Source organism: Hyperoodon ampullatus (genome assembly GCF_949752795.1).
Source record: "Hyperoodon ampullatus genome assembly, chromosome: 2".
Taxonomy (NCBI): Eukaryota; Metazoa; Chordata; class Mammalia; order Artiodactyla; family Ziphiidae; genus Hyperoodon; species Hyperoodon ampullatus.
In genome coordinates, this window is record NC_136915.1 from 8,564,506 (window position 1) to 8,579,007 (window position 14,502).

Sequence of the window (14,502 nt, forward strand, 5' to 3'; positions counted from 1 at the left end):
CTTAGCTCTCCTTGGCCAACTGTAATTACAAGTCTTAATAAGCCTTAGAAAAACTACTCGCCTGACTACCCCAAAAAACAATTCATATGAAGTAATCTCAAACCACTGCTTACTTCACTATCAATATATTGCCCTGGGGGAAATCAGGCTTATGGGGAATTGTTTCAGGCTAGTAAAACTTTAGCATGTGTTTAAAACACTGTGGTACCTTGGACACTAGCATAGCAAAAATTACAGTTTAAAAAAATGTGATACATCCCGTGATAAACCATAATGGAAAAGAATATGAAAAAGAATGTATATATAACTGAATCACTTTGCTGTACAGCAGAAATACAACATTGTAAATCAACTATATTTCAATAAAATATTTTTAAAAATCTGACAGAACCCTCAGTACCCAAATAGAACAGAGAGATGGGGTGAGGCCCCTCATACATCCAAGTGGCATGGGGGGGACACTACCCAAGCAAACATTTAGTTGAATAGGGTGGCTTAGGAGCAAAATCTGCAGAGCGTCCTCCAGCAGTTACGTCTCTTTACACTATGTGATTTTATACAAAGTGAGCAGAAGGCATCTGGGTTAGTAACAGATAGTGGAACTAGGGAAGAGCAGAGACAGAGTCAGAGATCTGAGAGTCAGTTACAAGCCATTTGTATCAGCCTGCCGTGTCCACACATACCAGCATTGTGATAAATGTGAAAAAGAGAATATGTGTTCTTTGCTACAGAAAAGGAGAGAAAAAACCCCAACACTTCAAATAAATGTCAGAATGATTTCCTTACTGTAAATCATGTAAGAGTCTTTTTTTCTTTTTTTGAATAGAAACATGTCAGTAATGATGGTCCTGAAGGAAAATTGAAACTCCCTGGCTTGGGGGTCAGGACCAACCTCAGATACTTTTAATATATAAGGAATTAATTAATTAATTAATTGGCACCGAGAGGGCTTAACCCAGAGGCAGAATGACGTGACAATGATTTACCAGGCAGCTAATCCACGCACGAGGGCAGGACAGACACACAGATGTTCTAACAATTACCAAGACACCTGTCTCCCTCAGACATCTGTCTTCAGACTTCCACTCCTCACCAGTGGCTTTGAAAAATGAGCTATATTAGCATCTCACACCTGGGAAGTGATAAGCGTTCCTTTAGTTTTTCTTCTATGGGAACTACACTGGCTAGACTTAAATCTGATTAGGAAGAGAAAAAAAGAATTGGGAGGGAGTCCTTAAATGATCCCTCATGAAAAAGGTGGAAGATAACTCATGGTGGTTAGTGTGTACATCGAGCAGGTAAGAAATGAACTAGGAACTCGGATGCCAGGTGCTTTTCAGAGCCCACAGGTTACGTGTCACTGACTGTCCAGAGAGAGTTTAAATTCTCTTCAGGAGACTCCACAAGAACAAAACAAAAACTGCCCAAACTGGGAAGGCTGAGTATTAGTTTGGATTTGAAGCCCAATGTTAGGTTTAGTCAGTTTACCCAGCATGGGAGACTCTAGTATCTTTCTACTCTGTGGCACGGAGGCATCTTATTTCCAAGGAATTGAAAATGTTCTATCAAAAACTCCTTCTTGGGCTTCCCTGGTGGCGCAGTGGTTAAGAATCTGCCTGCCAATGCAGGGGAACACGGGTTTGAGCCCTGGCCCGGGAAGATCCCACATGCTGCAGAGCAACTATGCCTGTGTGCCACAACTACTGAGCCTGCGCTCTAGAGCCTGTGAGCCACAACTAGCAGCAACGAAAACCCAATGAAGACAAAAATAAATAAATTAAAAAATAAATTAAAAAACAAGCAAAAAAACTCCTTCTTTTCTCCATCCCCAGGAAGTGAGGAGGGGGAAAAATGATTCTTTCTCTCTTACAGATGATGGACCGCTCACTTGGAGGAAGGGGTTTCTCTCAGGCCCAGAGTGTAAGCTGGGCAGACTATTCTGGCTCTTGACTGCCTGTGTGGTTTGTGGGCAAGAACTATGTTCTCGGCTTAGTGAAATTTCACAGAAGGAACCAGCCTGTCTCTAGGTTCTGTGAACTGTCTTGTCTAGAAAAACAGTGGACATACACCTATTGCCTGACGTCTTCCTGCAGAACGGGATCTGCTTTTCCCCATTTCCATCTGCCTTAGGCAAAGCAGAGAGTACAATCCTTATTTATGGAGGAAGAACATAGTGCTCAGAGAAGTAAAGTGACTTGTTCAATAGCACAATTATTTTTAAGTAGTCAGTTTTCTTGGAGTAGCTCCTGAACTCTTACGAAGATGTGTGGCATCTCTAGCTCTGGGCTTGACGTTCAAGCACCTAATTTTAAATAGATTTCTAAATCTTTAATCCATGTGGTTTTATGGTCTCCCTCCAGAATCTGGGTTCCTAAGAAAAGGCCGTAATATGTGGAGAAGTTGGGCTGTGGTCCTATGTTGAAAGAAGCCACTCCTCGGTTGAAATATTAGCCAAAACACTCCTTCTGCCTGCCTTCGGCAGGACATTCAAAGACTTGGAGGCTACATATGGGAAGGAAACCAGACTATATTCAGATCCAGCACCTTCTGTTTTTCTCATTTGCCTGGAGGAAGGTCAGGCTTTGAATCAGAAGTGCTCTGGCCTGGGAGGCTCACAGAGACTAAACCAAACCACCCCCTCTCAAACAACAACAAAAGAAAAAACCCCAAACTGCACATTTGGAGAAGGACACTTGGGCCATGATATTTGAAGTATGCCCCAATCAAAGACCCAGTGCGTGGTGCAGGGCTGTGGCTCCCACTCTGGGTGGCATTCAGAGTCACAGAATCCAGCACCCACAAAAGAAATCAGCTTCTGACACAGTCCAGGGATCTCCCAAGTAAACCTTCAGCCAAGCCTCCACTGCTATTTTATTACATCTTCCACAGCCACAGCTCCAGTGGCTGCTCTGCATTCCTTTCTCATCTCAGGGACACTGTGGGGACAACAACAGGGAGAGGAGAGCTGGGACTCCCTCCTCTGGTTCATAAGGACGATGATGGGGGAGCCAAAGCAGGTGCTGATTTTGCCTCCAGGGCCTACTTTTTGTTAATCATCACCATCGTCCAGGGAGATTGTTTTTAAAAAATAAAAACAAAAAAGAAGCCACATCTATTTCCCAAGGGCCTGTCTGTAAATAAAGTCAGAGGAATTCTACATTGGCTTCGAGGTGACTTTCCCCACTGGTTTCAGCATCACACTCTGGGTGTTGCTGCTTTTGAATCCCAAACTAACGACAGGAGAGGAGACGAGAAGTCTGAAAAACCAAGTTGGTCTTACGAAAGTTTCAGTCTGTGTTTTCACAAACATGCTTTTTTGGGTACTTCTCTTAGGGGGAAAAACAACACAACCCAGAAATATTTTCTATGTTTTAGCATATTCTAGCTGCTAGTAAATAGAACTGTGATCGCACTCATTGGTTTGATCAATGGTATACGTGCATCTCCTCGAATATGATTCACTCTTTGAAATCAGGCCAAACAGCCTCCTGACGGGAGTGAACTCCCTGGCACGGTGGTTTGGACGCTGTTTCCTTTCGGGCCTGGAGGAGGCAGTGAGAAGCAGATTAGGCGAGCATTCTGGAGAAACGTGGTCTCCTGCGGGATTCTAGCACAGACCTTGCGAGCGCTCTTCCACATATTTTTCATGTAGGCGTAGGTCACCTGGGGGTGAACTGTTGGCAGAGGGTGGTCAAGTTGCCGAGATGGATCAACTCCCAGGAGCAGCACTAAGGTTTTATGAGCAAGAGCCTTCAAAACAAGAGGTTGGGGTTATACACAGAACTGGGCCAGGAGCACCCCCTCAGACTCCCACCCTACCCACATGGTGGGGACACTCACCAGCCTGCCACTCTTGCCACACAGGCTTGCATACTTGAGCCAGGTCCTCATGTCCTCGTGAGGGCTGACCACTAGCGACCGCACCATGAGGATTTTCTGCCAGTCCTCCACAATACGCTGGCAGCCCTGGAACGTCCAGAAACGAGGATTAGACACGTGCTCTGCTATAACTTAACCCCTCACAAGCAACAGTGAAACCCACCCTGAAACAAAAGAGAGATTCATTTTTATAATTTCATCTTTCTCAAGTGAAGGGTACTGTGAGTGAAACGCCTCTTAGGAACTTCTCAAAATTCGAGAAGCAGTACAGCAAGGACTCTGGAACCTGAATCCTGGCCTGTCCACTGTACCACCTATGTGACTTTGGACAAATTACTTAACCTCTCTGTGACTGATCTGTAAAATGGGATAAAAATGGTACCAACTTCATGGCGCCATGGTGAGGCTTAAATGAACTAGATTATTTAAATTTCTTTTCTGAATTGTAAATAATGTACTTTTAGTTTAATTTTTTGCTTCAGTCTCTCTGGTTGAAGATGCCTATCACTGACAAAGAAATTACATTTAAAATGTATCATTCAAAATTTAAAAAACTAATTAAGTGTAAAAAAAATTGAAATAATTAAATTTTCAATTGATGTTGTTTGAAAGTTGGTGGTGCTTATATTTCTGAAGTTATCAGAGCCTAAACTTGCACTCAGATCTTGACCTTGTCTTTCCTCTACATTTTTATTCATCTCAGATCAAAAACTGCACATAGAAGGGAAAGGGACTCATTCATTCACACACATAAATTCTTTTAAATTAAAAAGAAACAAAGTGTGGGCCTCCCTGGTGGCGCAGTGGTTGAGAGTCCACCTGCCGATGCAGGGGATACGGGTTCGTGCCCCGGTCTGGGAGGATCCCATATGCCGCGGAGCGGCTGGGCCCGTGAGCCATGGCTGCTGAGCCTGCGCATCCGGAGCCTGTGCTCCGCAACGGGAGAGGCCACAACAGTGAGAGGCCCGCGTACCGCAAAAAAAAAAAAAAAAAAGAAACAAAGTGAATTAATCATTATCAAAGGGGCTAAGCTAATTTTATATCAAAAGACTATTGAGAATAGAGCGAGCCTCTCCTCCTCCACCTTCCTGAGAATAAGTCAGATTCAGAGACAAACACCAGGGGAGATGGGTTTCTGGTATCTCTCACTTCATCAGAGAGCTCCATGAAACCAAACAACGAGCTGTCCTCCATGGAGGTAAGTCTAAAAGTCTAGCGACAATGGTTGCAGGCTTTTAAACATGACAGGACACAATCTGAGCCTGAATAAAGAACCCAAGGCAAGAAAAGACCCAATGCAAGTAAGGTTGACCTCTCAAACTGCCCCGCGGGAGCCACTGGCTGGGGAGTTCAGTTTAATTGATCGCAAAACGGCACTCTTCCAGCCTAGGCAGTTGGCTGAGTGTTCTGACAGCAAGCCATCCACAAGAGCCAAATTCCTACCACAAAGTTAATGCTGTATTCTTAGGCCTTGGACCACAATTTTCTGTCCTGTTATGTGTAACAACAGTAATTTGGAAAGTTAGAAAAACAGAAAAAAGTACACTGAGTGACTGTTTTGGTGACTTCTCATCATCTGCTAGTTTCTCCCAGATGCTGAAATCACTTGGCCCCTGGAAACCAAAAAGCATCTTCCTGTCTTAAGGTAGGAAAGTCATGAGGGCCTAAGATGATGATGGTATCTTGGACACGGTAAAGTCAAACACGGGTCCCTTCTCTCTGAGACTCATTTAATCTACCCCCTTTCCAAGTCTCTATTTTGCCCACTTGTTAGAATGGCAGAAGATTCATCAGATCTCTGATTTGGAAACTCTTCACCTCATTACAGGCACTTAAGAACACCAGGGTGTGTACCAGTCAAGTGGGAAATTCTGGCTTTGTGGAATTCCTTTCTGGGGTTCAATGGACAATTTTCCATCAAAACATTCACTGGGCACTTCATAACTGCTAATAAAACATGTGAAAGAACTGCATGTGCTCATTTCAGAGCATAAACGACTGTATTCATAGGCAATCCTTTGCCCGGCTCTTTTCCTTTCCAGTGGAATGTGCCTGGAACTTCGTGGACAGGAATGCAACTTGGAGTCAAAAGGCTCTGCCACAGCCTACTGAAAAGTTGGAAGCACAAACCTCAACTTGTCTGGGGACAGAATCTGGAATTAAGTGTGGATTGGGTCAAGAGGAAACAGCTTAAAATTGACGAAGGCTGATTATGACAAGCAGGGGGAAAAGTGGCTTCTGGAGCAGTGAAGGCTTTGCCAACAAACTTCTCCTCCTCCCGACTCAAGGAATGGGAGAACTGTCCTTTCCAAGGACACTTAAGACTCCTGACTCCCAGATCTGGAACTGACAGCTCCTCAAGCTAAAATGATCAGAATGTACAACGAAAATACTGATGGAAGACTTGGAGAAGTTTCTCGATGAGGGGAAACTTCAGTGGAAAAAAGTCTGCACAGAGATTATGGGGTGACTATGAGCTGAGGAACTGTAAACAGCAGGGGTTAGTAACTGAACACACCAGGCCACCCCACTTAAAAGGGCTGGATGCAGGTGGTCAGCAGGTGGATTTAGAGCAGTGGTTCTCAGTGTCAGTCACATCCTGGAATTATCTGGAAAGGCTGAAAAGATACTGATCCTGGGTCTATCCCCAGAAATTTTGTTTATTTGGTCTGGGAAGTGGTCTGAGTATCCAGATTTTTAAAAGCTCTCCAGGGGGCTTCCCTGGTGGTGCAGTGGTTGAGAATCCGCCTGCCAATACAGGGGACACGGGTTCGAGTCCTGGTCCGGGAAGATGCCATGTGCCGCAGAGCATCTAAGCCCGTGCGCCACAACTACTGAGCCTGCGCTCTAGAGCCCGCAAGCCACGACTACTGAAGCCCACGAACCTAGAGCCCGGGCTCTGCAACAAGAGAAGCTGCCGCAACGAGAAGCCCGGGCACCACAACGAAGAGTAGCCCCTGCTCGCCGCAAACAGAGAAAGCCCGTGTGCAGCAACGAAGACCCAACACAGCCAAAAATAAATAAATAAATAAACAAAATAAATTTATTTTTAAAAAAAGGCAAAAAAAAAGCTCTCCAGGTCATTCTATTGTGTGGCTAAAGTTGAGAACCACTGATTTTGAGGACAAGATTCTCAACTGGCTGGCCATAATGTCACTTATTAAAGATATTTTCTTTTGGGAATTCCCGGGTGGTCCAGTGGTTAGGACTCTGCGCTTCCACTGCAGGGGGCACGGGTTCGATCTCTGGTCAGGGAACTAAGATCCCACAAGCTGTGCAGTGCAGCCAAAAAAGAAAAAAAAAAAAAAAAAAAGATATTTTCTTTTCTTCCTAGAGAAGGGTAAAAGGAGGCCGAAAAAGAGGCCATTCTCTCGCAGCCAGAGGCTTATTCGGTGAGAAGCCTCTGGGTGTTCTGCTCTGAATGCAAACAGAACCTCTGTGAGGCTAAGCGGGGCTTTCTACCAGGCTCACCTGCAGTCTCTCCCACCAGATCTGGCGGATGATCTCCCGGCGCTCGGGGACAAGTTTGTACTGGATGACCTCCTCCAGCTCGGAGAGCATGTGGCAAGAAACCATGGCCTGATGGAAGCAAATCGCATTCCAACTTAACACAGCGCGAACAATCCGAAAGCCAGGCTTCATTTCAGTCATTCCTTTTGGTCCCACAGGCACGCTCTCGGCAGCCTGTGTGTCCTCACGAGCCCACTCTGCAAAAAGAACTGAAATGTGCTTCCAACCCTGCACCATGCAGACGGTCCACACTCACCCCATACGCCCGGCTGTAGCTCTCTCCTGCCATCGCAGTTAACTCGGCGTCCAGCAGGTCCCGGGCTTTGTCGATGCACTGGAAGAGAAAAAGAGAAGCCCTGGAACTGAGCTGTGGACTTGGGAGCTGAGGGGAGGGACAGCTGTGATTTTCAGGCTTCCCAACTAGCTGCAGAAGTTACCTGTCTCACTGAAATCCTAGTGATGAAGAGAAAAGTTCACTGAAGGAGGGAAGAAACCTTTTACCAGATTTGAAAGCCTAGAGAAGAGCACGATCTGATTTCTCAGAAAAGACAGAAATGTATGGCAGCCAAAACTTAACAGCTTAGATCCCGGGTAACAAAGGAAGGGAAATTCGTGCTTAGAAACAGAGCCACTGTTTTCTTGCAGCTCGAGGACAACTTGTGGATCTACCTTCTTTCAACTTCTCCATGTTGGGCATATTGGTAAGAACAGACTGTGCAAGCACTCAAATGGCCCAGCTGGTTGTCTCTGGCTTTTAAGCACCTTGTCCTCCTGAGGGAGTGCCTCTGAAATTGGCAGAAGAATGCCAATCCTCTCCATGTAAATGGGAGCTTTTGTGCCTGTGACGGGAATGACCCAGGTCTCAGTTCTCGTGTAAATCAGAGCTTGGGGCGGTGGGGATGCCACAGGACTGCAGTTTGAGTCTTCTCTGTTTCATCAATTAAAACCCCTGCACGTGGAGCTTTTCTGTTTTGAATGTTTAAGGTTAATATGACTATGTCCCTGTCCGGTAGCACTCAGGTCATTTACCCAAGCACCTCACCCAAGACAGTCGGGTGCCTGACAGGCTGGATGTGATTACCTCATTATTTTAGTCTGCAAGTCAGCACAGGATTTCCAAATCAAGTGCTAACTTTCCTAGAAGGTAACCAGTGTGTGACACGCCTGCAGAGCCAGAAGAACCTCGTGACTGATTTCTGCTGCAGAAGGGGGTGTGCTGCTCTCTGAATTCTCCTTTGGTAAAACAGTTTCTCTCTACCACAAGCAGTGCTAAAGCAACATGGTAAAAAGGATGCAACGATGACCCAAGGAGCCAACTCCAAAAGCAATCTAAATGGTAACTTCCAGAACACGTGTCCCTCTCTCAGAGCAGAAAGTGGCCCTGGCTGATATGCTGGGAGTCATCTTCTTACCGAGCCTTGCGCTCCAAAGCCATTCTAACAAGGCCACAGAGCCAAACGCCAGAGCTGAAGTACAACAGCCTGTTTACACAGGCGCCACGTGCTAGGCGCGGACACGGTGCACGTGATTACCTTCCCGTTGTAGGTGGTCTGGGTACATGGAGGTTTGTACCTGCTGCGCCAAGGAGAAGAGGTCCTGATGCAGTGCCAGCACGGCTCTGTAAAATGCCCCGTCGTGGGTATCCCGAGGGATCATGCAGGTGTACTCCTCCATGCTGTCCCACTGACCTACACGCATGCACACACACACACAGAAAAGCATTAGGGTAGTCAGCTTGCTGGGCTAAAGGCAGCATCTCAAATAGGCCTTGTCACTGTTACTTGAATTTAGCTTGGGGTTCAAATAGGACATGCTTGAGCCTGCTGTATCCGAATCCTGCAGAGAGCCTCTAGACTCTGTGAGGCTGAGAGCCAGTTTAACAAGGCCACATCTGTCTTCCAAACACAGGCCTCCACTGCTGCCCCAGGGAGTTCCATGAAAGGTGGAAGGAGCCACATAAGCACAGGTCAGGAGGGTGCCACGCAGTACCTCATTAACCTAGAGAACTCGCCCAGCTTTCTCTAGTTGAGATGGAAGAGCTTTCTTCCCAACCAATGGAGGATCTCACAGTTCAATGGTACCTTGGACATTACATTTCCCCCAAACAACTGATATGGCCGTTATCCAGACAGGGGACAGGATGAGACAAACAGTTTGCTTGGCTCACTCTGGCAGTACCTTTGCCTCAGAGGGAGGAGATAAATATTTTAAGAGGCTCTGTTACAACAGAAAGATGGGCTAGGTCATAGCACAGTAGTGTCATATCAGGGCAGACTGGGGAAATGGTGGCATCTGGAAAGACACAGTCACTTCCCCTGGTGGGGTGAGCATGTATCAAATGCCAGGATTTCCAAAACCATCTGCAGGAAAGATACCAGCTTCATTAGCCGCAGACTGCAGGGCTGCTGATTTTACGAGGCCTTTTCCTGCCTTTCACTCCAGACCACTGGTGCATCCATTCTCTATGCCTCTGGGCAAAAGCAAATAACAAATGATGACTCCTCAGGAAGCAGTTTGGTTTTGAAAAACGTTCTGGATCCAGCTCAGAGCTCATGAAAGGAAAGGATATAAGCTCTGTGACTCAGAGGGTGAGAATGGAGGTGGATGTTATGTAACCTTCCTCTGGACTCCACAGGTGCAGCTTCCACCTGGGACATCCATGGGCCCTTTCCCCTCTTACTGAGAACATCCCTGGAACAGACACTGGGAATCCTCTCTGCTGGGGTCTGATGTCAGAAAACGACACTTGTCTGTGGGGATTAAAAGGAAACTGCTGCTTGAAAACACTCAGGGAGTGGGAGGAAGGTGGCTGAGTGTCGGGCAGCAAGGAGGAGAACAGAGAAAACAAAAGTGCCAGAATGTTCCTAACTGTTGGAGAAGGTGAACAGCATATCGGGGTTCATTATACTAGTCACTTTTATATTTGTTGGGAAAATTCTATAGTAAAAGTTAAGAAATAAAAGGAGCTAGACAGCTGACTTCTCTCATTATTCCTGTAGGATAAAGACATGTTGGTGGAGCTCCAGCAACCATACTGGATCATGAGGTGGCGACCCCATGCAAAGCAGAAACATGGAAAAAGGCTAATGATGATGGAGCCAGAATACAAACCAACTTCACTAAATATCTCAGTTTTGATGCTTTGCTCACTGTTTTCCTTGGCCTCCCTGTGAAGAGCCATTATTAAACACATCTAACAAAGTTAGTCAAAGTCATGAGGTAGAAAGGACAGATGGAGGAGGGAGAAGTGGACATGAACAGTTTTATGCTTCTATAGACCTGACATCTCTGCCTGCAGCCACAGTGCCATACTTTTCAGATGCGAGCCCCCAGCCTCACTGTCCTCACCTTGACTGGGTGCCTGGGAGGGGAGCCTTACCTAAACCCCATGCGGCTGCAGCAGCCATCCGGGCCATCTTGGCTTGGGTCTCATCATTAACCAGGGTCCACTTTTCACAGCACTGCTGGTGGAGCTGCCCCCTGAAGGAAAAGAATTATATAGTCGGGTTAACAGATATCACCTCCATCTTTCTCTCTAGCCCCTTAGGTTAGCTGGAGGCTGCGGAGGAACTGGATGAGAGGGGCCTGCCTTGAACCGTGAGCCTTTAAAGAAAAAGTACTTTTGACTGTGTGATATAATTGAGAAGTGACTGGCCATTTGTTGTTTCTATGGCCTGGTGGCTCATAATTTGTCTGAGAGCGAGTTTATCTAAGATAGGGACCGTGTCTAACTAGGTGTGACGTGAAATGTGAACATCTGGCCCCCTTCATAAATATTAAATAACTTTTCTCCTATGCCAATGAACTCTGGGCTCTTTCCCTTTGGCAGGCCTACAGAGAAAGCCATCGGAAGAGACACATCTGGACATTCTTTTGGGTTCCAAGCTATAGGGAGAATTGGCTTTTAAAAGTATTATACCAATGGCTGCAGTCTGAAATGAAACTCCAATGAAATCAATCTGCACAGAGGAAGAAGGTGCTACAACGGTCACATCTACCAGAAATCCAGATGTTGCTTACTCTCAGAATTGCGCACAACTACGTGAGTGTGGGTATGACTAGGAGACACTGAGATACGTATGGTGTTCAGCAGACTCTGGTACACAGAGCAGAAGCCCTCAAGAAAAGATGTCCTGTTGGCTGTTAAAACTGCTTCCCTCCCATGCTGCACTTCTGAAGGAAAGGAAATAAAACTGCTACAGGGCAAATATGAGCTCCTGCTTTCATGTGAGCTTCAAGACTCAGCTAGGAGACTCCTTAATCTTTCCTACTTTCTGAAAGAGATGCTGCAGGATGTTTTAACTTGGTATTGGGAGTGGAGTCAAGAGAAAAGGTACAAGTTCCAAGTGGCCCAGCTCAGAAGCCTCGTGGGACATGAGCTACACTGCACTATCAGGTGACATGGGGGACAGGGAGGGGGAGGAGGTAAAGATGTTGAAGGGATCTGGGCTGAGCTCACCGAGAAGCTGACTGGTGACCACATCTAGGAGAACTGCTCGGGGCCATTATCCAGCATCGTGGCCTGGCAGTCATTACCTTTCACTGTCTCTCTGCCACAATGTCAAGAGAGCCAGGGACGCAAGCATTCTAGCTCAATACACAGCCAAGATAAAAAAGAGGAAGAGGAAGAGGAAGTGGGCAGCCATCCTGCCTTGTGCACTTACTGAAGCTCAGAGACAGCAGCTGGACGAACCTCAGTGTTGTTTTCCTGCCGTCTAAACTGAGAAACCTTCACTCTGGGTCCTGCTGGAGGTTGTCTTAGAGCAGAAGTTCTCAGATTGTTATGTGCATCATAATCCCATGGAGGGCTCCTTACACAGATCGTTGGGTGCCATCCCTTGAGTTTCTGATTCGGGAGGTCTGAACTGGGGTCTGAGAAAGTACATTTCCAACAAGTTTCTAGGTGTGATGCTGTGATCCAGGGGCCACAGTTTGAGACCCACTGGCTCAGAGCATAGCACAGCTCCTCTGGGCAGCACATTTTTTGCTGGGGTCCTGTCTGGCGGTAAAGGAAAGCGACATGATCTCTGAATGCTCCTTCCAACCCTGGAATTCAAATTTGTACAGCTGGTAGCCATAGGCAATTCAGCCTCCCTCTGCTGTTTCATCAGGACCCCCCATTTCTGTGTCACAGGTCTGGGATTTAGCTTTCCTCTTCATCTCGAGGCAGGGAGCGAGTTCAGTGTGAAACGCCACAAACTGTTAACTCCAGAGACAAAGCAGGGAGCAGTGCAGGAGCAGCATCCTGAAAGGCAGCCCCGCCAGGGGACACAGGCACCGACTTCAAGCTGAGGCTGTGTCAACAGTTGTCAGAACCTGGTCGGTGTACACAGAGGCGGGGTTCCTCTCCCACAAACATTTGTTACAAATAAGGATGCAGAATATACTGAGTCCTAACTCTCAAAGGCACGGGGGCGAACAAAATCAAATAAATAAAAAGTATGAGACTGTCCGTGGGGCAACTACTAGGAGGCTCTTTGGCACCTCTCACCGACACCAGGGAGGACTGGGTAAAAGGCCCTCCAAAACTCTGACTTCCCACCCAGTGCAGCAGCAGAAAGTGTAAGGAGCGTTCTTCAATTGGCAACGCCTAAGAGTACTTGGCTGTCTATGACCTCATTCCTGAGGAATCTGTCCTCAGGGACCCAGAGGCCATGAAAGGAACAGTGCAGGGAGGAGGCTGACTTAGGTTCAAGGGGCTGCAGGTGTGGCTGGGGAGCTGGGGGAGGGGGTGGCTGTCTCTGGTACTCAGCTCCCAGGGGCTGAGCATGGGGAGGGGGTCTTAGCTCACTGGTAACCCTGGATCACTCCTGAGGGCCACCTCCGGTGAACACCTGCCTCGGGCACGCTCAGGATACTAACCCAAAGCAAAAGCAATGCAGAAGTTGCACTCTAAATGGAACTGGCTGAATAAACCATATAAAAAACCTGCATATGATCAGGAAAAGAATTCTACTTCTTTCACCTCTTTTTAAAATCTCTTTTAGCCTACTTCATTCTTAAACCCCTTGGTCAGCATCACTAGCCGCTTATACTTTATAGGTAATTCTAAAGCTGGAACGAATTCAAGAGCTCAGAGGTAGATGGCCCTGGGCAGTGCAACGTCAGGAGACCCGGATGACTCTGCTCTCGGGAGACCTCGGGCAGGTTATGTCAACTTCTACGAGCCTCAGTTTCCCAACTGTCACACAAGGAGATTAAACAAAATCACATGTAAAGTCTCTTCTAATGCATCCAAGCCAACCCTACTTAACCCACCTAAGGACAGTGGTTGTCTCTAATTATGAAAGGCGGGGAGGGCAGGAAAGGTTTCAAGGAGGGAGAAACAGTTCAGGTGGACCTTGAAAGACGGGGAGAATTTCAAAAAGTAGAAAAAGGAGAAGAGGTGGTGAGCAATTCAGGACACTGAATGGAAGAACGCAAAGAAAAAAACTTCTGGGGGGTTTGGAGCATGGCCGATCAATAGCCCTTTGGTTAACGTTCAAACTCTTGACGTGGAGCATAAGCCCCACTTGATCTGGCCCCCGCCTAGCTCTCCTGCCTCACCTCTCACCTCTTTTCTGCGTCACACTCGACCCCACAGCCTTCCTGAACTGTCAGAACCCTGAACATAATGATGTGCTCACCCCTCCTCACTGTCTGGGTCCGAGTTAGGTATCACTTCTTCCTGGAAGCCTTCCAGAACCTTCCAAGCTAGGATTAGGGCCCCTTCTGATATCCCACAGGCCCTGGGCTTCTCCTCTCCTTTAAAACTGTATTCACTCTGTGCTACAGCAGCCCGGTCGTCTGCCCTGTAAGCTCTGGGAAGGCAGGGGCTGTGTCTAGCCCCTGAGCTAGCACAGACCCCGGCAATGAGTAAGCGCTCAGTACGACTGGCTGAATGAATGAATGGGGCACGCAGTCCCATATGCGAGAGGAAGCTGAGATAATCTGCTCGTGGGGAGGCAGTACGGCATTCTGTTTGTTATTTAAAACTGTAGTTAAACTAGTTCATGACTGCAGGATGGCATTTTGCTTTAACTATTTTAAAAAACTGCACTTGATGCTAGAAAACGGAACAGGAACCATTTTTCCTTTAACGTCCCCTAACAACTCCCCAGGCCAAGATGCAGG

At 47.0% G+C, this 14,502-nt stretch overlaps 1 protein-coding gene across 1 annotated transcript in view; it reads right to left on the reverse strand.

Annotated features, from left to right (window-relative positions):
• The window catches only part of MTOR (mechanistic target of rapamycin kinase), a gene marked incomplete at its 5' end in the record, with an annotated part of 118,671 nt that overhangs the window by 21,939 nt on the left and 82,230 nt on the right, over positions 1–14,502 (reverse strand). The window contains 6 exons of the mRNA XM_079696532.1: positions 3,619–3,750; positions 3,841–3,966; positions 7,351–7,458; positions 7,646–7,723; positions 8,962–9,077; positions 10,769–10,869. Coding sequence (XP_079552658.1) covers positions 3,619–3,750; positions 3,841–3,966; positions 7,351–7,458; positions 7,646–7,723; positions 8,962–9,077; positions 10,769–10,869 — 661 coding nt within the window. The remainder of the gene's footprint in view (positions 1–3,618; positions 3,751–3,840; positions 3,967–7,350; positions 7,459–7,645; positions 7,724–8,961; positions 9,078–10,768; positions 10,870–14,502) is intronic.